General features: G+C 41.9%; 1 protein-coding gene across 1 annotated transcript in view; it reads right to left on the bottom strand.

The window, feature by feature from the left end:
* Positions 1-27,127, bottom strand: part of LOC148539260 (acetylserotonin O-methyltransferase-like) — a 133,899-nt gene that overhangs the window by 80,850 nt on the left and 25,922 nt on the right. The window contains exons 2-3 of the mRNA XM_088451526.1: positions 18,353-18,527; positions 8,385-8,514 (exon numbers count right to left, since the gene is read on the bottom strand). Of these exons, the coding sequence (XP_088307652.1) occupies positions 8,385-8,514; positions 18,353-18,527 (305 nt within the window). The remainder of the gene's footprint in view (positions 1-8,384; positions 8,515-18,352; positions 18,528-27,127) is intronic.

The following is a 27,127-nucleotide window of genomic DNA, read 5'->3' as shown; positions in this document are numbered from 1 at the left end:
GGGGTTGTCAGTCCCGATAAAATATATATTATATACAAAGATGTATACCGGCGCTAAATTAAAGTTGCTGTGTTTAGTTAAAACATAGACAAGTGTGCAATTGATCACATTTAATTCATCATATACATATTATCATAAAAATAATTTAAAATACCATAGATAGAGTGTACCCTATAGTAAGGGAGCAATAAATACAATATCCAATATATCGCTAATAGGGGACTAATAAATCCATGGGTAGGACACTACCGTTGGGACTGTTGTAAAATTCCACAGGCAGGGTCCAGCAAACATTTACCAAGTGAATTGTCCTGATAGCTCAGTCCAGATGGTAGCTCCTGTGTCCAAATCCTGTTGGTTGATCACAGAGTGTAGACTGGGTAGGACTCACTTCTAGCTGCTTCCCTTTGATGATAATGGTCGTTGTCACGATAATCATGTGTCCAAAATATCCCAGATGGTAGATTGGTGTTCTCCCCAAGCGATAGGCAGTGAAAATGAGGCTTAACGCGTTTCGCTGGCAATTGTATGTCCAGCTTCTTCAGAAGCATATCTCCAATGTATTCCTCATGCTCCTTAAATACCCTATTCATTTTCAATTAGGGCAAACAGCTGAGTACCAATTAAAAAATAAGCCATTGCACACATGCCTTTTAATATAAAATATATACATAATATAATCACCATTTAAACTTACGTTAATGAAGGCAATCCTAAGTATGCCTAGAACCAAAAATATATATTAAAACAGTAAATGAACATTTAGATCAAGTCTACCTTATTCCTATGCACTTCCTGGTTTCTTCCGATCACATGACCACCACGTGATCCGCTAGCGGGTCACGTGGTATACTGTGAGCGGATCAGGTGGTGCATAGGTTCTTCCGTGTTTTGTGTACAGTGCTGCTAAGCAACACTCCAACATGAGTTGGTCTATACTGCGTTTGATGTCGTGATCATCAGATAATGCGGAAGTGAACCGGATGATGCATAATAGCCATTCATCTGTGGATAATACCTGTTGCTTAGCAATCCACCCTGTACAAATACTGTTATTTGCAATCACAGGGTTAGCGCATTTAGTCTTAATTGATGATCTTTAACTCATGGTTATCATATTAATATACTATACAATAATGAATCTCCATATCTATACATAAATAAATAATATAATACGTACATTTAAATGTTTTAATGTTGTTAAAAAAAATAAAATAAATATTTAAATAAACATATATATATAATATAGGTCATAAATAAACTTAGTTGGTGAAATTGATATGAACCCCATACGTTCATTAAAGATAATATTCAATCTATACCATTGTTAAAATATATATTAGCAACCTCAAAACATAATTAAATAAGAATGTCCATAAAATTAAAAAAAATTGGTAAAGTATAATAATGTGTCATGCCCATCTACATATAATTTAGATAGTCTAAATATTCTATCTAATGGCATACAACATCTTAATAAGTCTATGCTAAATGTTAATCTAGGTATAATGAATATATACATGGTAAAGATTTCGTACGAAAGATGTACCAAAATATATCTTATAAACCCTAATAAAACACATCTAATATGTCATATTACAGAATTCAATTCAATAGTTTCATTTAGCCCATTTGGATATAATGAATCAAATTGTAGTGTCCAATAAACTTCTTGTCGGCAGAGTCTATTGTACCTATCTCCTCCTCGAGCTGTTTTAGGTATCACTTCTAGCCCCATAACAGAGAGACACTTGGGGTTACTACTGTGTGTTTGAGCATAATGACGGGAAATACTGTGATGTGGATATTTGTTTATGATATTTCGCCTGTGTTCCCCAAAACGGACCCGCAAAGCTCTAGTTGTGCGACCTATATAATGTAGTCCGCAACCACAAGTCAGAAGATAGATAACATAACATGTTTCACAATTAATGAAACTTTGAAGATGATATTGTTCTTTTTGTGTAGGGATGGAAATAATGGTCGTCTTTCTATCCATGTGAGTACACATGTTGCATCTTGGTTTCCCGCACTTATAGAAACCAGACGGTCTTTGAACTAGCCAAGTTGTATCTTTTTCAATCTCTGATGTTGTTAAGCTTTTCAGATTTTTTAGATGACTCGGTGCAATTATTGTTTTTATTGATTTATTTTTTCTATATATAATTTGTGGATCTACTGGTAAAAGATTACCTAAAATCTGATCATGTCTTAGGATCTGATAGTTACATTTTATAATCCTTTTGATCTCACTTGCTCGATTATTAAATTTACATACAAACGCTAAATCATTATAAATCGTTTTCTTATTTTCACGAGATTTATTTAACTGGAGTAAGTTTTTTCGTTCCATCCCCAATACATCTACGTAAGCTTTATCCAATATATTTTTTGGATAGCCACATTTGATAAAAGAGTCTAACATATCTTTTGCCTGTGTTGAAAACGTATTGACATCACTACAATTGCGTCGAAGACGCATTAGCTGGCCTTTTGGGATATTTGTTTTCCATGGGTTATAATGAGCACTGTTGTAATGTAAATATGAATAAGTATTAACATTTTTGACATAATTAGAGGCTATGATCTGATTATCCAAAATACTGAGTGTCACATCCAGGAAATTAGCACAGGTCCTGTGATAGCAGTGAGTGAAAGTTAAATTATAAGAATTGTGATTTAAAGAATCAACAAAAGAAAGTGCTGAACATATTACCACCATCCCTGGCTAGCAGGGAGCCGTGGATTTCATAGCTGGGCTTAGTGACAGTGCGGTACTACTTCGGCTATCGGAACCCCCTCATGCTGTCCCTCCTTTCACGGCTAGCACATCTTAGGAGAGATTACCATTGAAGGCTGTTTAGTTTCAAAGTTATATGCAGCGGTTCTGAGCAGGAGGCATATTTTACAGCTGGTCCCCATTCCTGGCTAGACACAGTGCTGGAGTCCTGGTTAAGGAGACAATGGCATCTCTCTAGGAGAGCAATGTACCGCACCCAGATAGGATGTTTCAGATCCCCAGTTATTTTTTTTCTCTATCACTTTCCCATAGATGACAAAAGTAAATGGGAAACTCCTCTGCCTGTGGCTTCCTCGGTCTCTTCCTTATCGATGAAGACTATGCTACCAGTCCTAGGTGCTATGGTCTTGAAGGAGAGCTCTGAGCATAAATTGGAGACTACTCTCAAGTCCATATATACTGCTGCTGGTGCCCTACTCAGTCCAGCCTTGGTCAGTTCCTGGGTTAACAAGGCGTTGGAGAAGTGGGCTGAGCAGTTGGCAGAGGGCCTGAAGTCTAATACTCTGCGGGCAGACCTGATTTCTCTAGCCAAACATTGAAGAATTGGCTGTTTATCTGGGTGACATCAAGAGATATTGGACAGGCAGGCTCCAGAATCTCTGCTTCAGCAGTGGCAGCCTGCCACGCTCTGTGGCTTTGTGCTTGGCAGTCAAAGCATGCTGTTGAAGCCCTTCCATTTACAGGTGATATTCTGTTTGGTCAGGAGTTGGACAAGTGGAATTCTCTAGCCACAGGGGGCAAGAGTACCTTTTTTCCTTCCTTGGCACCGACACTGTGTCACTCCTTCAAGGGTCCTTCCTTTTGTTCCTTTAGGGCACCCGCTAGATTTCAGGGCAGACCAAAAGGTGCATCCTCAGCAGTCTGAGGAGGTCATTAAAGAGGACACCGAGCTTCAAGTTCTTGTTGCCCAGATCCCAAGCCAGCAAACAAACCTGTGGCATGATGGGCTCCCATCCCACCTAGGGAGTTCCAAGGTGGGTATTCACCTGCTGAGTTTCATGGAAGTTTGGTTTCGGACTTGTTTCAACTGGGTTCGAAATCTTGTTTCCCATGAGTAGAGGATAGAGTTTGCTTTTCTTCTTCCAGTTCATTTTTCCACAGGTCTTCCAGCTGATCCCTTGAAACAACTAGTTCTGCGACAGGCAATTGACAGGCTTCTGGACTCTGAAGTCCTAGTTCCAGTTCCAGCTTCCCAAAGGACTCAGGGATTTTACTCCAATCTACAAAAAATAATTTAACAGTTCTAATGAAACCTGGTGGTTGTAAATCACAAAATCCCAGCTTGTAAACTGATTAAACCATTTTATAGCAGATGAAAGAGTGAATTTAGAAATGTCAACATGCAATGGATATATGCATATAATATATGACGCTATACAGCTTGGTTGAAAAAACAGTAATTATTTATTGCTGCAAGTCACAAAAAGAGGGTAAAGCATAGATCAACTAAATGGTCAATCATAGTTTAATCTAGACAATAATATTAGTAACAGAAAGTGGATGAATGATGAATTGATGAAATTATGAAAACGGTATAATAAATGTCTGTTAAAAACTCTAAATTCAAATAGCAAACGACATTGCATAATAATAGTCACTGGTCTCAGTAAATTGATCTGGGATATTATCCAGTTTGAGTATTTACCAGCCTTGATTTAGATCGTCACATCCTGATGCATATGGAGAAGATGCTGCAAATTGTATGATTAGGATGGAATATACGACTGGAAATGATTCATGGATGTTTTCAGCGCACTGCTAGCGGCAGCTCCCCTTTTGCTGGGGTTGCCTGTTCGAGTGCAATCTGACAACACCACAGCAGTGGCGTACATCAATCGGCAGGGGGACGCACAGTCACATGGCAATGTACAAGGCCAGCCGCATACTACACTGGGCAGAAGTACACGTCGAGGCCATCTTGGCAGGCTTCATCCCAGGGATGGACAACTGAGAAGTGAATTACCTCAGTCATAAGGAACTTCATCCCGGGTCAGGCCTCAGCTCTCATGGCCTCCAGGAACAATCTTTAACTGTCTCTGTACTGCTCAAGGACAAGGGACCCAGAGGCAGTCAGACCAGATGCGCTATTGATTCCTTGGCCATACAGCCTAGTATATGTGTTCCCGCCATTTCCTCTCCTTCCACAAGTTCTTAAGCACATAAATTGTGAATCCATGACAGTCATCCTAGTGGTGCCAGACTGGCCCCGTCAGGCCTGGTACTCGAAACTCCTACTCCTTCTGGCAGATGATCCGTGGCCACTTCCACTAAGGTTGGATCTTCTGCACTAAGGTCCATTTGTCTATCAAAAATTACATTGGCTACATTTGATGGTGTGGGTGTTGAAACAGACATCCTAAGAAGGCAAGGTATTCCAAGGGCTATATTTTCCACTATGCTCAGAGCTTGAAAGCTGGTAAAATCTGCTCATTGCCATTGGATTTGGAAATTGTATGTGCCCAGGTGTGAGGGGCATGGTTCCTCCACCTCCATCTTCCACTTACATCATCTCCTTCTTTTTCATCAGATGGGTCTGGATGCTGGACTTTGCTTGGGTTCACTGAAGGTGCAGGTTTCTGCCTAATCTGTATTATCTGTATTTTTTCAGCGTCACTTGGATCTTCAAACTTTTCTTCAGGGGATGCTTCAAGTCAAGTCTCCCTTTGTTCTGCTTACTTCTCCATGGGATCTCAACCTCTTTCTGTCCTTTATTCAGTCCGCAGTGTTTGAATGACGTATGAGGTGGATCTAAAATTTCTCAACTGGAAATTGGTCCTCTTGTTGGCCCTGGCTTCGGCTAGGCGTGTGTCAGAGCTGAGAGTTGAATCCTGACGCTTCATACTCGCCCTTCCTTTTTGTTGAAGGTGGTATCAGCTTTCACATTAACCAGCCAATTGTTGTCCTAGCTCTGATGGATTATACCGGGACTTCAAATTCTTTGTATGTGGCCCATATGGAGGGTTTACACAAGTCAGATACTCTTTTTGTTCTTAAGATGTGGCCCAGCGGGATTGGTCTGCGTCTAAATGGACTTTGGCCAGATCGATCCATTTGGCTATTCGGCAGGCTTATGCTGCCAATGCTAGGCCTTGCCTGTATCCATTTTGGTGCATTCTATACGCTCTGTGGGTACTTCTTGGGCTACGTGTAATATATGGACCTCTCTGCACACCTTTGTTCATTTTTACAGATTTGAAACCTTTGCAGCTTCTGATTCAAGTTTTGGCAACAGTGTGTTGCAGGTTGCTCAGCATTTACCCCCGGGAGGGATGCTTTGGAACATCCCAGTGTTTCGAGCTCCAGTGTCCTCTAGTGGATGAAGGAAAATACAGGATTGTTGGTGCTTACCGGTAAATATATTTCTCAGATTCCACAGGACACCCACCCAGCACTGCTTACCTGCTTTAAAGTTTTTCCCCTAAAGTTTTTCCCCATTGGAATTTCTGCTCCAGTTCTGTTGTAGTTTGTTTTTCTTTTGTATGTTTGATTGTTAGTGTAACTGCCTGCAGTGTTGTTCTGCACCTTGAGTGAGCTGTTTCTTCAGGGGTGTTTACATTCTCCTTCCTTTCTGTTTGTTCTCTGTCTCCTCTCGAGTGGTTTGTTAAACTGAGGATGATGGAGCATAGAGGGGGAGGAGCCAGTCACACTTTTAAATTATTTAAAGTGCCAGGCTCTACTCATAAACTAACTATACCCAGTGTGTTGAGCTCCAGTGTCCCATGGTAAATCGGATAAATGGATTTACTGGTACGTACCAAAATTGTGTTTTTTGAATTAAGAATTACTGGGGTGCAGCTGAAAGGGACACCACACCCTGTAAGTACAGTAATATGCACTGTCCCTCAAAAAAAAAAAAAAATTCCCTTGATATATGTAAATTGAAATATAAAAGACTTGAGATTTGTTTATTCTTTGCACTTTTATTAATTTGGGGTGCAACACTCAGGGACATGAACACATCCAGTAACTACAGTAATATATGCAGTCTCTCAAAATTACACAATAATCCTTTAAATATTAATCACATTGAATTCCAACATACTTTTTTTTATAAAGGAAAATATGCCTTTTTTTGGATGTGCCGCTCGCTGAAGCACAGTATTTTTTGGGCAGCTAAGCTTCAAATCACACTGTCTCCATCCTCATACACAAGTACAAAATACTGCAGTGTAGACAGATATCCTTGTGAAAAAAATTGTAAGTGCAGCTCACTTCAAGATCACTTCTAACAAAATGCACTGGTTTGCAGCTGCTACAAACATATACACAGTTACTGTAAAAGTAGCCTGTTTGCATGCAGATTACAGTTGCTGTTAGCTAGTGTCTGACAAACTTACACAATCACAAAGATGCCTTCAGTCTATAAACCCTCCACCCACTCTATCTACCTACAATTATCTCTAATGGCATCCTAATGGCATCTATTTGAAGCACAAGTACAACCCACAGTCTCTCCTTACACTCCCCTGTGTGAAATAGTGCCTGATCATGAGAGCGGGACTTTTTTATACAATCCAAAACACTTCAGATATAAGATGTATGGGAAAATTAATTTTTGCCTCGTTTTGGAGATCTGAACTTGTTAGAAAGATCTGAGCTGGAACTTGTTTCTCTTCAGAAACCCCAAGTTCAGGTGTGTTCAGTTTTCTGCAAAACTGAGCCACTCATCTCTACTACAGTCAGCAAAGAGTGCAATGGAAATGCCATACACCTCACTAAATTTGGGTGCATAAATATTAAAGTTAAATTGCAGGAAATCACATGAAAACAGTAATTTTCAGGGATTTCCTGAAAAATCTAAGTATCCCCAGGATGTAACAAGGAGGGATTGCCATTTCCGACTACAAAGGCAGCCCACATCATTCTCCATGGGGTTTGCTAATAAAAATTGTTTAAAAAGATATTTTAAAAAATCTAAACAAAAATGTGAAAACAGACTTTTATAAATATGCTCATAGGTGAGATGAAAGCTGCTTATAAATATATACAATGAGCAAATTTACTAAAGTGTGAGTCTACACAAGTGGAGGTGTTGCCCTTAGCATCCAATCAAATTGTAGCTATCATTTTCAAGAATGTACCAGATAAAGGATAACCAGAATCAATGATTGCTATGGGCAACACCTCCACTGTTGTAAACCCACACTTCAGTAAACTTACTCATGTGATCTAGACAAAGAAATCTAAAGCTGTATCCTGACCACATAAGTGGACTAATCTTTACATTATTTTACATAACATTTTACATTGAGGGCAGAGATTTTCTCTTTTGTCACACAATAAAATGTCTGTAGCAACCAGAAAGCCTACATTACAGTAATTACTTTTACACAATTTTAAACTTCAAAATGATGGTCATGCACTTGGATTAAAAGAAAACAGATGGTGGGTAAAATGAACGCGGAATGCATGAATACTTAAGGGTAAATGGGTTAAAATTAAGCGATTATACCTGCAGGTTCTCAGTATAAATTAGAATTGTCATATGCTTATTTCCATCAAATCTATGTAAATCAGTACAGCAAGAAATGACTAAAAACATTAAATACATTTTTACAGTATATTCTATATTTATAGACTTTACCTTACAGCTTGCAGTAAGAATTGCCAGCCCGTATAGAGGATTTTAGAGTGGTAAATCATCATGGGGTACAGCGACTTTGGACTTGACTTGACCAGGTATATGGTGGAAAGATCTGTGTTGGAGTAATAAGCTTAGAAAGCCCAAAAAGAAGAAATAATTAAATCCAGATGTAAGTGCAGGATAGAAAGCCATCCATAAATCATATGATTACTCTCCCTTTAATATCATTATCATGACTAAGGGGTTACACTACAGTAGGCCACAATTTTACTTTCAGAGCATAGAAGCATCACTTTCTAATCTACAGGAATATCCAGCAGACTCTAGAAATTTAGGAAGCTTCCTTGGCATAATGGGCAGTCTGGGGGTTTCATGATGTGATTTACGGTAAAACATGTCATCGTGCCGCTCAACCGGGCCTGCCCAATGCTGCAAATCAGGGTAATGAACAGTTAGGGTCAGGACTGTAATGACGCCATTCACCTCATCATGCTGCCTGCACCTTCCCCTTGTGTCTGCTCTCTGGAGATCTTTAGTGAAGTATCACCAAATGTGAAAAATTGCAAAATTGTGGCCTAACAGGTATATTTTGATACATCTAGCTAAAAATACTGTCTAATGGGAATATCCAGTTGGCCACGAGGCTTTGCCTGCAAAAAAATACACAAGCCTTGCAACCAATGTTGGATTACCATGGGTATGCATGCTCCTGATACCCACGGTATCCAATAGAAAAAACAATTGGTCACAGGATTTTTTTCTAGGCAAAATTTCATGGGATGGTGTTTTTTTACACTCAGCTTGCAGCCTGCGGATGGCTGCCGAAGCTGTGTGCGGGAAGCGGGGGCATGGTTAGTGGTAGTGTAGAGTGTGGGGAGTGGGTACAGGTTAGGGGTAGTGAAGTGTAGTTTGTGGAGAGTGGGTGCAGGGTGGGCAGTAGTGTAGTGTAGGTAGTATGCACAGGGAGCGGGTACAGGGTGAGCAGTAGTGTAGTGTAGGTAGTGTGTCCAGAAAGTGGTGCAGGATTATGGATAGTAAGGTGCAGGTGTAGGGGTGGTGGGGTGCATGGCTAGTAGTACCTGTCCTATTCCTGGTTCATGGAAGCTGTCTGTGTTGCTGGAGAAGAGACAGAGGATGAGGACAGCGCTGCAGAAAGTGAGTAATTAAGGACTAAACAGGCTAATTGGAAACATCTAATTGCTTAAGTAGTCATTAGGGGGTATCCAAATGTTTGTAGATTAAGTGCCGAAAATTTTTCCTTAAAAAACTTGAGCGCTCAAATAAAATTCAAAACCCTGCACCCAATTGAATACCAAAAATCTTGCACCTGATGCAAAAACCCTGCATGTGCTAATTTTTTTTTAAACTCGCACCTAATTGGCTATGCCCCTATGTATGGGTTCTCAAAAATATATGCTCTAAGCATGCCTTAATGTGACCAGATACTGTGAGGACTGTGACAATTTCAGTACATAAAGATAAACTACACTTGCCAAAGTTCCATTGTGGTCGTTGGAAGATCTATCCTAGTTGCTGGCGTTCTCCACATGCAGGGGATAGAGAGTTAAAGTGATCACCTGTTTCAAAGGCATTGTCAGGTTGTGGGATTTCTAGATTGCTTATTATGTCAAACCTGATTCTATTTGGGTCACATGTTCTGAACTTCCTATGGATCAAAGGCCCTCATTCAGAGCCACTCGCTAGCGGCAGTACGCTCGTTCCGAGCGATGTTCGCACATCTGCGCATGCGTACGGATCGTTATACGCATGCGCGAACCAGTCAGTGCGGCCGAAATTCATGTGCTCGCAAAATAGCGAATGCCTGATAATTTGAGTGACAGGATGAGGCGTATGTGGGTGGTAACAGGGGAAGGTGCTTGAAAACGGGGAGTGGAAATCAGAACGCAGGCGTGCTTAAAGGTCAAAACGGGCGTTTTATGGGTGTGCATATTTAAAACAGCAGCGTCATTGACCACGTCACTGGGTTTTTTTTAAGCCAGAACTGTTCGCAAAATTGTGGTAGCAAAAACCAACCACAAGAATAGCGAGCAGTTCATACGCTGGTCGATGTACTCGATTAATCTAATAAATAGCGGACATGACGTTTGGTGCGAGCGGCCAGGGGGCGTTTTTAACAAATAAACGAGCGTATGTTTTGCTCGCTCATTCAGACTTAGAGGTGTGAACAGACTGCAATTTGCGAACGGATCATTTGAATAGCCACCCCTTGTTTTTGAACGAACGACCGCAAATAGCGAACGGCTCTGAATCAGGCCCAAAGACCTCTGGTATAAAGCCTGTTACTAACTGTCTCAGTGTCTGTGCAACATAACTTTCAGGTCTTTCTTGGTCTCCTGCCAGATCCCCACTGTGCCTGTGGTTTGCTGTGGACTTTGCTACATCTCTGCTCGTGTTCTGGTTAAGTTCTGATACAGGTTACCAGCCGCACTACAGAGCTCAGCATTGCCATTGCCAAGATGGCCCATTTTTGTCCTTTGCCTCGAATTCCATCAGCCCCTAAATTAGCACAAATATTTATTAAAGAGATATTCCGTCTTCATGGACTTCCTTCTGAGATAGTGTCCGTTTGGCGTGTCCAGTGTGTTGCTCATTTTTGGAGGGCCTTATGTTCGTCATTGCAAATGAAATTACAGTTTTCTTCTGCATATCATCCTCAGTCAAATGGACAAACCGAAAAAGTGAACCAGGAGTTGGAGATCTTCTTGAGAATGTATATTTCCTCTTCTCAAGATGATTGGATGGATTTTTTGCCTTGGGCTGAGTTTGCCCATAACTTTCATTATTCATCTGCTACAGGTGTAAGTCCTTTTTTCGCCAACTGTGGTCGGCATTCTCGAGTTCTTGAGCTTCAATCAATTCCTACAGTGGACGTCCCAGCAGCTAAAGCTACTCTCCAACATTTTTATAGAATTTGGAGACAGGTACATAAGTGTTTTAGGAAAGCCTCTCATAATTATAAAATTTTTGCTGATAGAAAACGTTCAGCTGCTCCTAAATATTCTGTTGGTGATCGTGTCTGGTTGTCCACTAGAAATCTTCGACTTAAAGTACCTACTATGAAATTTGCTCCCTGGTATATTGGGCCTTTTCGTATTGTAAAAATGAACAACCCAGTGGCATGTAAGTTACAGTTACCTCCAACTATGCGTGTACCTAACTCCTTTCATGTCTCCTTGCTTAGACCATTGATTCTTAATTGATTTCATGACAGATTGCCTAATGTACCTCCTATAACAACTTCTCGAGTTGTGGAGTTTGAGATTGATAAGATTCTGGATTCACATAAGCTTCAAAATCAATTGCAATATCTCGTAGACTGGAAAGGTTATGGCCCGGAGGAGAGATCTTGGATTAAAGACTCAGATGTCCATGCTCCTAAATTGATATGTAATTTTCATGCTAAATTCCCTTTTAAACCTGGTGGGTGTTCGGAGACCACCCAAAAAGGGGGGGAACTGTCAGGACTGTGACTATTTCAGTACATAAAGATAAACTACACTTGCCAAAGTTCCATAGTGGTCGTTGGAAGATCTATCCTAGTTGCTGGCATTCTCCACATGCAGGGGATAGAGAGTTAAAGTGATCATCTGTTTCAAAGGCTTTGTCAGGTTGTGGGATTTCTAGATTGCTTATTATGTCAAACCTAATTCTATTTGGGTCACATGTTCTGAACTTCCTATGGATCACAGACCTCTGGTATAAAGCCTGTTACTAACTGTGTCTCAGTGTCTGTGCAACATTACTTTCAGGTCTTTCTAGGACTCCTACCAGATCCCCACTGTGCCTGTGGTTTGCTGTGGACTTTGCTACATCTCTGCTCGTGTTCTGGTTAAGTTCTGATACAGGTTACCAGCCGCACTACAGAGCTCAGCATTGCCATTGCCTACTTATTGTTATTCTGCTCTATTGCTGTGGTTCCATCTTCTGCTGCATTATTTGCTCTGCCTGTTGTCATCTACTTCCATGGACATTGGAGTTACCTCTGCTACAGTTGTCAACTGCACCGTTACAGTTCATTGTAATCGGACCTTCAGTACATCGTGGGACTCAACCCCGCTCCGGATCTTCATTAAGTCGCAGGGATCAACCCTGCTCCGGACCTTCAGTACATCGCAGGGCTCAACCCTGCTCCGGACCTTCAGTACATCGCAGGGCTCAACCCTGTCCCGGAACTTCATTGCATCACAGGGCTCAACCCTGCTCCGACTTTTAGTACATCACAGGGCTCAACCCTGTTCCAGATTTTCACTACGTCTCAGGGCTCAACCCTGTTCCGGATCTTCATTACATCACAGGGCTCAACCCTGTTCCTGATTTTCATCACGCTACGGGGCTCAACCCTAGTAAATGTCATCTGTGCCATCCTGAGGTCTTAGCCTCATATTGCACTCGGGGTTCCCTCCCACATTAGTTCATTGTGGATCAAGGACTTTATTTCTTACAGGGGTTTACTCCTATATTAATTACTGCATATTTGAACTTTTGTGTTGTTGAGACTTTATGTGAAACGTTGCCATATTATTCTTGCCTGTGAATAAATTCTATTTACTTTTATTCCGTGCTACTGAGATTTCATGAAAAGGTAATTCCTAAAACCACCTCAGTTTATATTGCCTAGTAAGCCTGACTCCTTCCATGAGTCTCAAGTGTCGGCAGCCGTGACAGATACAGCATGCAATATCTTCATCAACTTTTTCAAGAAGAAAGGAACAAACTGGAATTTAAAACATGTGTTTCTCCCCCTAAAATAAGTAATTAGCACCAGTGCAACAGCCTGAGGTGGTTACCACCAGGGCCGGCGCTAGGGTTTGCCCCTTCCCTCCTCCACTCCATCCCCCTGTGCGCATATCATCAACATAGCGTCGGGTGTGGGACAGGCTATTCCTGCGCCCTCCAGATCCCATGGCGCTCCAGGCGACTGACCGGCTTGCCCGTGCCTGGAGCCGCTACTGGTTGCCACTAATGTAGAGAAACAAAGTCTGGAAACCCCTGCAAACATGGCAACCAGGATAAGGATATGTACAGGAAAGTACAGACTAAGGAAATTAGATTCACACACAAAAAAAAAAACTTGCTTGGGGCAAAATATTCCTTTACTGAATAGCACTGATATTACAAGCTCCAACACGCCCAAGCAGTTAATGGCTGATGAGGCTTGATGAGACATGTAGTACCACAAATTTAGTAGCGTTCCCGCTAGGCTGTTTTAGTGGGGCGCTGTGCCCTGCTCTCCTTCTGGAGGGCAAAAAGCGCCCTGCCCTCACTGCGCAGCGCTCCTCTAAGACAGCCTGCGGGTGCCATCTTCACCCGTGGGTCGTAGTGTCCCGCGGGTGGGGAAATGTGTGGTGACCCAGTTACCGCCAGTGAATAGACGCTAGGCGCATGCACCCAGCATCTATTCTACCTGTCAGCAGTGCTTGGGGGCAGCCCGGCGTGTCCATAAGTGTCGGGCACGCCCCCAAGAGTGACAAAAAGGTGACGCATCTTATAGACACGCCCCCTTTTCAATGGCCATGCCCCCTTTTCGGGTGTGTGCGGATGTGCCCTCTCTAGCTCCGGCGCCCTGCCTGTAGCTGGGGCTAGAGTGAACATTATTTAGTTATTATTTGAAACAAATTTTCCTGGCACCCATGACACATATTGATACTTGATAATTGGTGCAGCAACAGGCAGGACCCCTGCACAGCTACGTTGTTGATAAGTGCGGTTAACGTGCACAAACACAGAAAAAAAAAAAACTGGGGGGAGAGCACCCCAGGGGAGGGAAGGACTGAGGGAGAGGGATGGGGTGGCCACCACACTGCCTGCATGGCTATAAGCAGGCAGACTGACTGATCTCACTGTCAACCAGTGAGAGAGTTCCCATTCACATTATACTTTCGCTGTCGATTCAGTAAAACGTCTTAAGCAAAACTGAACCTGTCGAATTCAAGGCTAGATGAGTGGTGCAGTCTAGGGCTATTGAGTCCAGTTTAAAGAGAAAAAGATGCTTAGAAGAGATGCGCACACGGAATTCTTGAGCTAGCACAGCTGAATCCACTCCTGAAAGAAAGCTACACTTAGAAGAGATGCGCATGTGCAACTCCCAGGCTAGGGCGGTGGAGTCCAGTAACCAGAGAGAGAATTGTGTTTACATGATCAACGAGATCGTACAGTGCAAATCAGAAATGCAAGTAAAAAAAACGGGAAAGAAAAAAATGTTTAATTGAATAAAATTAAAGATCTCTCGGCATCACTGACTAAAATTAATAATCACTTGGCAACAATGGGTAGGCACTGCTATTAACATTATATTTCCACATTTTCATACAAAACTTTCACTAGGGATGGTGATTAACTTTGCATTCTGCTCACAGAATTACTCTATGCTATGGGTGCCACGGGTTGGTGGTCCAGTACCAAATCAAACTATTTATGGCAAATGTGAAACACAAAAGCAGTATTGGTGGCTGCCAATCATACAATATCTAGGCAAACAGAAGCGCAACCCTGTTCACCACCACATAACTGACCCTATTGATAACAGGTAGACATAGGTTACTTCATTTAAGAATTTTTGCTGTCATGAACAAAAGTTGATACTATACGGTGCCATGATTCTAAATTCATGATTCAAAATAGCTTGGGAACCACTGTTTTAGCAGTGGGCATGGGCACTTTGGGGTATATTTACTAAAGTGCGGGTTTTTAGAAGTGGAGATGTTGCCCATAGCAACCAATCAGATTCTAGCTATTATCTTCTAGAAGGTACTAGATATATGTTAAGTAGAATCTGATTGGTAGCTATGGGCAACATCTCCACTTCTAAAAACCCACACCATAGTAAATATACCCCTTTGAGTCATTAATGCTGTCTCATTTTGAACACAGAATTGTAATAGAAGTGATAAGTTTAAATAATAATCTCTAGATGAGTTAATACAGCAGATTATCATACATTTTGAGAACATTCTTAATATAAATGGGATTAATTTTTTTGGTGGAAGAAATAAAAATAGATGCATTTGTTAGTAACTTATATGGAGTCACATACTTTAAAAGAAGGGACTTTTTCATAAAAGGATGCATGTGGTCTGTAGAAGCCAAGATTACTGGTGGGTCTAAATCTAGTGAAATAATTGTGCCAATGGAGTCAGCACACCTGAAACAGCCTAAAATGTATAATCCTGGATGCTGACAAACATCCACATGAAAGTACAACTTATAAAATAAGGTGGATATTCTTACCCTGGCACTACAATAAATACACAGTAAACTAAGTAAATGATACCAGACTCGCATAAATTCAAATCAACAAAAGTCCATAGCATTAAGACATCCCCGTGGTCTTAATTTCATACAAAATCATAATATCCTCTCGATATTCTTTGCATTAACTTTGATTAATTGCTGAAAACTGTCTGATGAGGAATAATTCTGGACCAATGTGCAAAGTCTATCCAAAGGCGAGAAAGGACTTTCTATTTAACTTCTCAAAACATAAAATGCTCCTGTGCCTCTTTCATTTTGTCCATGAACATTAAACCAGAAAAAAAAAAACATAATCAGTAAGCTCACCGGATCCTTGAAGGCAAGATATTGCGGTGTTGTTCTGCTCATGCAGATAGATGTTAGCAGGCCCGCTGAGAGCCGCGGCGGGCCCGGGTAATAGGGGGCGTGGCCTAATCGCGGGAGGTGTGGCCACGCCCCCTTCCCGAAAAAAATAAAATTTTGCTGCACGCTGGGGAGGGGGGTGCTCTGGGCCCCCTCAGCCCTGCTCAAAGCCTGGGGGGGCGCGATCAGTGTGATCACTCCCCCCCACAGGCATAGGAGACTGCTGTGGCTGCTGCTCAGCAGCCACGAGCAGTCTCCACTGCAGCTCAGCACATGCTGTGTGCTGGGTTGCTGTGAGGGAGGGGGAGCGGAAACCTATACCCGCTCCCCCCCTCTCGGCACCCCTGGATGTTAGCCCGGGACTGCTGCACTGCAAACTGCTAGCTGTCGTTTAAAGGTCTGCCCGGCGCATACACGGGCCACCGGTGGATATTACTGCATGTGATAAAAGCATGCTTGCCTACTTTTGATAATGACTTTGAGGGAGATTGCAGACAGGTGTAGAATGTGCCGCGCGCAACGCGGCGAGCCGGTATGGGGGCATGGTCTGCTCCACACAAAGTTCATGTCTAGTTCCACCTATGGGCATATATATTCCTATAAGCTCACACACACACTTACATGAATAGATTTCCCTACACACACAGCCTCACACACACACACACACACACACATTTACAAGAATAGATTTACACACACATCACTTGAATAGATTCCCACACACACATACACAGTAATAGATCTCCCTCCCTCCCCCTCTTCTCCCCCCCCCTCTCCTCCCCCACGGCACTGACATGAATAGATCTGGCAGGAGCTGCAGTGAGCTCTAACACTCACAGTCTCAGGCAGCTCCTTTGTCTCTGTTTTCAGTGTCCTCCGGCATTGGCTCCTCCCCCCACTGTTATCACATGCTGGCCAGGGAATGCTGGGAGCATCAGTCTCTCCCAACAGCAGTGTGTGAGCAGGGTAAGGCATGCCCAGGAGACCTCCGGGCCAGTAGCAGCCACACTTCTGACTCCCTGCACCTGGTGAGTACCCCCTGCGTCCTAAGCTCAGACCCCGCCCCCTTTACCTCTGGACTTGCGCATGCGCAGTCCGGGTTTTTATGCAGGGTTTTGTGAATGCGGGGGATTCAGCCAACTTTGCGGGGTGGCGGGAGCTTCCACCTTAATTAGGGAGACTCCCACGAAATTCGGGAGGGTAGGCAACCCTGGATAAAAGGCTTTCCCCAGGGATAATGACTGGATCCACATGCCAACGCATTTCAACCCTCAAATGGGTCTTTGTCAAACTTAGAAGTGCTTGAATTGGAATTTTAAAAAGATTCTATGTGGAGTGGGCATACCCGTGGTAATGAAATAGTTTGTGATGACCGAGAAAATTTTCTCTGCAAAGAAAGCTTGCATGCAAATTGAATATGCCCCTAAGTGAAATTTCCCACTTTAGTAAGTATCCCTCTAAGGTACTGTAGGAGCTATTTGGTCCTACCGTGTGTTTACACTCTCTGTAAATTACAATCTTCTCAGCCCTGAAGATTCTGCAGATGTGGGGCTGCCATGTAAGATCAAAATCTGCCAATAGGGATTAAACATTTGAAGTGTCACTAAATAAGGTGAGATAAGGTAAGAGGTCAAAGGATATAGCCACTTACAAGACGTCTATATAGGATATGGGGTGACATTCCCTTTTCAGTGAGTTGTGTTATAATGGTAAGGGTGTGTGAAGTGGATGTTATAAAGGTAACTATGGTGTGTCTATTGGACATTGTAATGCAATGGGGCACTCTAATGTGGCATCATTTGAAGTGGATCACTATAATGTGTCATAAAATTAACTGGAGGCACCCTAATTTGACATAGTAGGAACTGGTGGCACTGTAATGTGACATAATATGAATTGTGGACACTGTATGGAATAATGTGTACTGGTAGCACTACAATGTGATATAAAATTAACTGGGGACAATGTGTGGTTTACTGTGAACTATGGCACTATTATGGAGCATAAATTTAACTAGGGCACTACCATGGGGAATATTATGCTTCATGAACTGAAATAGGGTACTGCTATATATAGATATCTCCCTAGAAACATTAGGGTTGGGGCCCCTTAAAAATGCTACCATGTGGCCCACAAAGTACTGGATGTCCTTGCCTTTCACACTACATCCACTAGTTTCTATTTTTTGGTTCCTGGTGCTACCACTGTAGTAGTATTACTTAAGGCAGCAAAAACATAAAGCCAAGAACTATTAGTGTATGCTCATTGAGCCTTTGATTGCCTTTGTGACCAATGTAAATGTTACAGTTACACGCTTGGTTGTAGAGAAATGTAACTATGGAAAAAATTGTTACCTTCATCATTCTTCATTTCAGATTTCAGGAGTTTCAGTCCAACACAGGCCATGAGTAGCTGACCTGTTCCATCTACACTGCTACCCAAGCAAGAAGCAATGTTTGCTGTTGTCAGAGAATCCCCCACTTCATGTAGCAAATCAAAAACTCCCAGCTCGCATCCTGTAAACATGGTCTAAAAAGATATACATGTTAAAACTATAAACTGTAGGAATGCTGATAATCAGCATAATGAAACATAAACTTTTTACATTTTTGACCATAGTAAAATGGAAACAAAAAAAGTATCATTTTATAATTTGAGTGTTGTACAGTACATTACTTTCTATCATTTCACATTATTTATGCATGTGCATATTAATTATTACATTCTGTCCCGGTGATGCTATTATATGTTAAAGAGCAAAGAACGACTGTCATTATTATGTGCAAGTACAGAAAGATCATACAGGGGTCTATTTGTTAAATTATATCATTTATACCATATATTTACTAAGTGGTGGCTTTAAAGGATGCCGCTTTTCAGTGATTCTGAACATGGGATTTAAAAAGAGAATAATATTGAATGCAAAACAAAGGTACTTTCCAATTAATATTATTGCCATGTTACATCCCTTAGCAAGAACCCTTTTGCATTTTTCCATATAAAAGTTATTTTACTAACACCATCTCTCTACTCCCAACTAAATGAAATGTGATTGTCTTATGACAAGGAGCTCAGGCAGCTCAGGGCAACTCACCCCTTTCCAGAACCACAAGGTGTCATATTATTATTTATTAATATTATTTTCAGGGCCACCAAGACAAACTGTGGGCCCAGGAGAGACAGGGGGCATTGCCAAATTCTGGGAGACATGGCTACACCCCTTCATTAGAAAGCAATGAAAAATAGGCAGCAGAGTGGGATATTTCTCTTTCTCCACAGCTTTCCGGGCCCACACTAGGCCCTGTTGGGCCTTTCAGACAATGTTAGGCCTGGGGCCTCTCAGTGCCCCTGTTTATATTTATCATACATTTCTAAGGTGCCGCAGAGCTCTGTAGTGTCAGACAGTGGAGAGAAAAGGACATACATAAAGCAGGGACACACAAGGTAGACAAAATAAGTGCAGACAAGAGAACAAATGGAAGAGAAGTAGAGCTAGTATGGCTAAGAATCAGAGCCGGACTGGCCATCTGGCACTTCTGGCAAATGCCAGAATGGCCGGCCCAGTCTGAAAGTCTGGCTGCGCCTCATGGTGCTCTGCTTGGTTGGGATACTGAGAGACTAGGATGTGTCGTGAGATCAGGCCCCCGTGACTCACAGCATGTCTCTATGAAATTTAACCAAGCCGCTATGATACAAGGCCTCCTTTTAGATGACAGAAGGGGATGATTTAGAGCCTCAGTCCGTCCCTGCTCAGAATGGTGATTGGGACAGTTGTAAGGGTGTATTAGTAAGACTAATATAGATACAGTAGTAGTAAAGCTGGATACACTACATATTATTTTGTGCAATCATGGTACCTGCGACAACTCTGCATGACCATCGTGTAGTGTGTACTCCCAGTCTGTTGTTTACACACATCGTTTATTGCATCATCCCATCTGATATGCTACACATCAGATAGGATGCTGCAATGTATGAAGTAGTGCAGTAACATTCCCTGGACGCAATATATCATTTCATCGAATGGTGGATTGTGTAGTGCATACACAGATATAATAATATATTATTGTATTGTATCGACCTATTGCTAGATCATCACATCTTTCAATTGTGTACTCAGCTTATGTAATGAGATGAGCTTTTGAAGACTATGGAGACTCTGATTGGGTGTGGTAGAGAATTAAGTGGGCAGCAGCAGAGGTCATTCCACATGAAATAATTACATTTTTTATGTGTTTTTACCTTAAGTTTCCCAATTTTCATTGCACTCTCTATACTAAATGGGACATGAAAGCTAACTCAACTCCAAAAATCATGATTTTTTTAAATCTCATCTAGTACTTGAGCCATAAGAGTTTGAAAATAGTTTTGAAAAAAGTTTTAGGCAGGTGTGGAAACAATGCTGCAAAGTAAGAATGCTTTCAAAAATAGAAATGTTAATAGTTTATTTTTATCGAATAACAAAATGCAAAGTGAATGAACAGAAGGGAAATCCAAATCAAATCAATATTTGGTATGACCACCCTTTGCCTTCAAAACAGCATCAATTCTTCTAGGCACACTTGCACACAGTCAGGGATTTTGTAGGATTATAGTCAGGTGTATGATTTTAACCAATCATACCAAACAGTTGATAATGATCATCACTTTCATATGTAGGTTGAAACACAGTCATTATTTGAAACAGAAACAGCTGTGTAGGAGGCTTAAATCTTGGTGAGAATAGCCAAACTTTTCTACAAAGCTAAGGTTGTGGAAGACAGTTTCATGTCATAAGTCATACACCATGGCAAGACTGAGCATAGCAACAAGACACACGGTAGTTATACTGCATCAGCAAGGACTCTCCCAGGCAAATATTTTAAAGCAGATTGAGGTTTCAAGATGTGCTGTTCAAGCTCTTTTGAAGAATCACAAAGAAACGGGCAATGTTGAGGACCGTAGACGCAGTGGTGAGCTAAGGAAACGTAGTGCATCAGATGAAAGACACATTATGCTTACTTCCCTTTGAAATCGTAAGATGTCCAGCAGTGCTATCAGCTCAGAACTGGCAGAACCCAGTGGGACTTAGGTACATCCAGCTACTGTTCAGAGAAGTCTGCCTAGAAGTGGTCTTCATGGAAGAATTGCGGCCAAAAAGCCATACCTTTGACGTGGAAACAAGGCCAAGCGACTCAACTATGCATGAAAACATAGGAACGGGGGTGCAGAAATAATGTCAGCATGTCCCCTGGACTGACGAATCAAATTTAGAAATATTTAGCTGTAACAGAAGGCAGTTTTTTCACCATAGGGCTGGATAGCTGTGCAATAATGAGTGTCTCCAGGCAACAATGAAGCAAGGTGGAGGTTCCTTGCAAGTTTGGGGCTGCATTTCAGCAAATGGAGTTGGGGATTTGGTCAGGATTAATGGTGTCCCCAAATGTTTAGAAATACAAGCAGGAGGCATCTTACTGGCTAAAAATTTATTCTGCAGCAGGACAATGACCCAATGTCATTAAGAACTATTTCCAGCATAAAAAGAACACTGTCTTTGCTGAGAGTTTCTTTGATGGTTTTGTCCAGATCTTCACCATCGTAACCTTTTTCTACAAAGTCATTTTTCATTTGTGTCATCTGTTCTACACTATCTTCGTTCTTACTGCAATTCCTTCTAACTCGAAGGAATTTACTTTTTGGGACACTTCTAAGCCATTGAAAATGATGTTGACTATTAGTGGGTATAAATGTATTTACATCTGTGGATTTCCGGAAGGTTTTTGTCTGAATGTTACCTTCTTCAACAAAAACCGTAAGGTCGAGAAATTTGATTTGTTCTTTATTGTGCGTTAATGTAAAATTGATGTTCATCTCATTATTGTTGAGGGCTGAAAAAAATTCCTCTAGACTTTCTCCTGTACCATTCCACACAATAAGTACATCATCTATGTAACGATACCATTCCATAAGGCTTGAGCCCCAAGCTACGCCACCATAAACATGAGTCTCTTCCCAATAGCTCATAAAGAGGTTGGCGTAGCTTGGGGAAAACTTCGTGCCCATTGCTGTACCTGTGCACTGCAGAAAAAAGTCACCATTAAAGAAAAAATAATTATTTTCTAATATAAATTGGATCGCTTCTAGCAGAAAGTATTTTTTTTCCTTGCTTAGATCTGTTTTATTCAAAGCCAAAGATACAGCTTCCAAGCCCTTAGAATGAATGATACATGTATACAATGAGGTGACATCGGCCGATGCTAGTCTTGTGTTTTTTGTCCATAGAAAGTCCTTGATTTTTATGAGGACATCTCCTGTGTCTTTTAAATATGATTGACTCTTCTGTACGAAAGGTTGTAGAGCCCCATCTATTAATGATGATAAGTTGGAGGTAAGACTATCTGTTCCTGCAATGATAGGTCTACCTGGTGGGTTGGTCGCATTTTTGTGTACTTTCGGCAAAATATATAGTGTCGGTATGATGGGATTTTCTACGATTATATATTCACTTCTTTTGATAATCCACCTTTTTCCAGATGTTTCTGTATTAATTGGTGTAATTCTTCTCTTATATGGTTAGTGGGATCCGTCTTTAATTTTGTGTATGTCGTGGTGTCCGATAGTTGTCTATATTTTTCCTTGGTATAGTCTTCTTTATTCAGAATTACTATTCCTCCTCCCTTGTCACATGGTTTAATGACAATACTTTAACTTTGCCAAGATCTTCCATTATTTCCCTCTCCTTTTTCGTGAGGTTGAATTTTAATCTCGGTTTTTTCAGTTTTTCCAGTTCCTCTGTCACTACTTTGGCAAACGTGTCAATAAAATTGCCTCTAATATGGGTTGGATAGAAAGTAGATTTCTTCTTCTTTTTCTGTTGACAACTTATTTCCTCGGGTGGTGATTCAATAATTTCTTCTATGTTTGTCCCGGCTGTTTGTTCTTTTCCTTTTTCTTTTAAAGCGAAGAAATATTTCAAAGTGATCTTTCTTATAAATTTTTGGACATCTATAAATTTTTCAAAATGATTCATATGGGCTGTGGGTGCATATTTAAGTCCCTTACTTAGGACATAGTTCTTCCTTTGATAAAACTCGACTACTCAAATTGAAAATGTGTTTATTGGTGACATAATTAGTGTCACTTTTAGAGTTAGTCTTTTTTGGTGCTCTTTTATTTATGCCTGCCCTACAATATGGGAATCTTAATGTAATTTTATTTTACATAATGTATGGGAATCTTAATTTTATTTTATTTTATATATACTTATTGTATTTATTTATTTAAGTATTTATATTACATATACTGATGGCCGATATCTTTCTAGAAATATCAATATGGGACCTCTACTAATCATCTGGAATCCTCAATGGCGGCTTTATATTTGAGAAAACCTTCCGAAGCATGAAGAACTATTTATATTTAAATACAAAATGACTGTATTGGACTACAACTCCCAAGTATCCAGTTGTTTTCAGAGTGACTTCCGGAAAGATGGAGACAGACGGAACTACAATTCCCAAGCATCCCTGGAAATAGCTCCATCTTTATAGACAGTGTTAAAAAGCACTGTAAAAATACTTATAAACCAGCGGAAATGCAGTTTTTATAATGAAATCAAGTCCACTACAAAAGAGTCAGAATTAAACACTGTGGAGGTCGCTCAATAGGACTTCCGTTTAAGCGGTAATAGACAGGACTACAACTCCCATGACCCTTTGCGGGACAAGAGGGACTTCCGGTTTGCCGTATATAAGCGCATTTGATTATACGATGTGTGCATATACAATTAAAAAAGTAATAACGTCTAAGGAAAATACATTACACTGGTGTGGCTACACACTAGTGCAGGTGTTTATACCTCTAACTGGATATTATTGGATTTCTCCAGCAAAAACGAAACCGGAAGTGATGTAATAATTTTACTACAGACAATCACTATATAAAGGGACACCAGGAGCAGCACCTCCATACCTTGATAAAGGGAATTTTGATCCCGAAACGCGTTGGTCCTGGAGGCACTAAGGATAGGTGCAGTGACACTGAGTAAGAGGTATGTGCGTTTGTTCCTGTTTATATTTTTTTATACCATCGCTGTGATTGTGCTGGAGCCGGCACCTGCGCTATCACAAACTTTTTTTGCACATATCTCAGAAACACTGTTTTGAGCACCTATCCTATTGCACTGTGCTGTAAAAAGAAAATAATTCTTTCAGGGGAATTGGTTACCCCTTTGCTTAAAAGACTATATTGACGATTTTTTAAATAGCTTCAATTTTTTATGCTGTGTTTATTTTCGAATAAAAAATCCACATATTTTACTTGAGATCTGTTTGGACACTCTGTATGGAGAAATAAAAAGATACCTTGATGAGAATTATCATGCACCACTAATCGTGAGTATGGGTACGCATCCATATGGAATATTATTGAAGTATGAGAGTTATGGAGATTAAAGATACCCTTATAGGTTTCTTTAACATCTTACACGTGTAAGTTAGGTGTGTGTTCTTTGACATCTGGTTAAATACGAAACCTAGAAGTACGCTATATTACACCTCACCCATAGAAGGGAGGTACGCCTTTTAGTGAACTTGGATGAACAGAAACATTTTTTGGTTACATATTAATACGCAAGTAATCTATAAATTGTTGTATGTACTGAAACAAGTTGTTACACTTTAAGGATACACCCATATAAACAACGTTTGGGCACCAATTTCAACATATTCATAGTTATATCAATAATAATTTATGATTTATTAGAAGATACTACACATTTTTTCCTCCTCATATCATTTATTTCTATATAAACGGATACATCTGGATGGATGATTTTGAGGAAGACGACTATTAACAAAGCCTGTAACAGAAGGGAGAACACTATCCTACAAATTATAGGACCCTTACTTATCCCCACTGCACTTTTTGAGGGATGGAAGGCCTTGGCTAGCTGAGGCAGGTGGGCCGAGAGATGAGATGCAGCCTTTGGGCCATGTAGCAGCCTTGAGGGTTGGAAGAACTTGGCTAGCTGAGGCCAGTGGGTCGAGAGATGAGATGCAGCCTTTGGGCCATGTAGCAGCCTTGAGGGCTGGAATAATTTGGCTAGATGTGGGAGACAAGATTAGTGCTGCTGGGAAGACACTGGTGTTGGTACGCAGGTGCGTACTTTGGATGCAGGAGTGTGGCCTGTGCCACCGTGTTGACACAAGCAGCTGATTAAGTAGTGCGGTCTGTGCCGCCGGGTTGACACAAGCAGCTGATGCAGTATTGCGGTCTGTGCCGCCGGGTTGACACAAGCAGCTGACGCTATAGTGCGGCCTGTGCCACTGGGTTGGCACAAGCAGCTGGCACTGCAGAGAAGCCTGTGCCACTGAGTTGACACAGTCAGCTGATGCTGCAGAGCGGCCGATGCCACTGGGTTGACACCAGCAGCTGACACTGTAGTGCGGACCGTGCTGCCTAGATGACACAGCAACAGGTAGATGATATGCAAACTGTGCCACCTGGATGGTACAAATGGCAGAACAACAATATGCAAATATACAGGAGAACTGGAGCTCAACTGGATAACAGGAGACAATGCCAGAACCGGAAACACGAAAACTCACCGGCATTGGAGCAGAGTTAGCACCAGCAGGATATTGATGCAGGAGCCAATCCAAACTGATGCCAGAATGATGGACAGGAGGTAGGCAGAGATTCAGCGAACACTTGCCGGCATTCACCTCGCACAGCATTCGCAGTGTGGTGGCTTATGACACTTTGCAGCATTTTTTCCACAGAATGCCGTTTCTGAAACTGACTGTAGTCCTTTACTCGAACCAACAGATGGAATCAGATTGAATCCAGAGGAACTGGAACTGGCTGAGCCTAAAAGAACCTTTGGACAGAAGGGTGGAACCGTATTGAGTCCAGGGACACTTGAACCAGTTGGAACTGGAAGAACCTTCAGACAGACAGATGATGGGACCAGATTGAGTCCAGAGGGACTGGAATCATCTGGAACCGAAGCAGTAGGTACCAAATTGGAATTGGATTTCCTTGAACCAGAGGAGCCATTGGGCAGATGGATGGAACCGGATTGAGTCCAGAGGGACTGGAATCAGCTGGAACAGAAGGAGTCTTTGGACAGATGGTTGGGACCGGATTGAGTCCAGAGAAACTTGAATCAGTTGGAACTAAAGGAAACTGAACCGAATTGGAATCCGGTTTTCTTGAACCCACTGGAACCAGAAGAGCCTTTGGACAGACAGGTGTAACCAGATTGTTTCCAGAGGAACTTGAATCAGTTGGAACTAAAGGAGACTGAATCGGATTTTCTAGAACCGTCTGGAACCGGAGGAGCCTTTGGACTGACAGATGGAACCAGATGGAGTCCAGAGGAACTTGAATTAGTTGGAACTGGAGGAAGCTGACAGAAGTCCATGATTGCCTCCATGGCACTATGTTTCCCACCTGGAATCTTGGCACTGAGGACCCCTGGCCTTGGTTACACAGAAGGGGGCCTGCTGGGGAGTGGGGACATAAAGGCTGGGTCTGCTGGGGAGTGAGGACATAGAAGGGGGCCTGCTGGGGAGTGGGGACATGAACAGGGCTGGATGGGGAGTAGGGGCATAGAAAGAGGGCTGCTCAGGAGTGGGGACATAAAAGGCTGGGCCTGCTGGGGAGTGAGGACATAGAAGGGAGCTGGCTGGGGAGTGGGGACATGGAATGGGGGCTGCTGAGGAGTAGGGACATAAAAGGCTGGGGAGTGGGGACATAGAAAGGGGGCTGCTGAGGAGTGGGGACAAACAGTTGGGGAGTGGGTACATAGAAGGGGGCTGGCTGAGGACATAGAAGGAGGGGAACTTCTGGGGATGGAGACACAGAAGTAGGGCTGCTGGAGCTGGGTACAGAGAAGGGTGCTGGCTGTAGGGCTGGACTTCTAGAAAGACTGGGGGAGTCTGCCCTGCATTTATTACACTTCTAACATCACCGCCTCCCTTAGCTCCCCTCTTCCTCAGCAATGTCATGTCAGGGAAGGCTGCTGTGGGTGATACTGCAGGGGCGTTAATTTGAAGGTAAGCAGCTTGCTGGTGCTGCCCGTGGTGATGTGAGGTGAATATTGAGGGAAGGGTTAGGGTGCTGTGATGTGGTGAATAATGAAGCAA

The sequence above is a fragment of the Taudactylus pleione genome, unplaced genomic scaffold, assembly GCF_031769625.1.
Source record: "Taudactylus pleione unplaced genomic scaffold, aTauple2 ptg000026l, whole genome shotgun sequence".
Taxonomy (NCBI): Eukaryota; Metazoa; Chordata; class Amphibia; order Anura; family Myobatrachidae; genus Taudactylus; species Taudactylus pleione.
The sequence above is the reverse complement of the archived record's forward strand: the minus strand, read 5'-3'. Positions and strand labels throughout refer to the sequence as shown.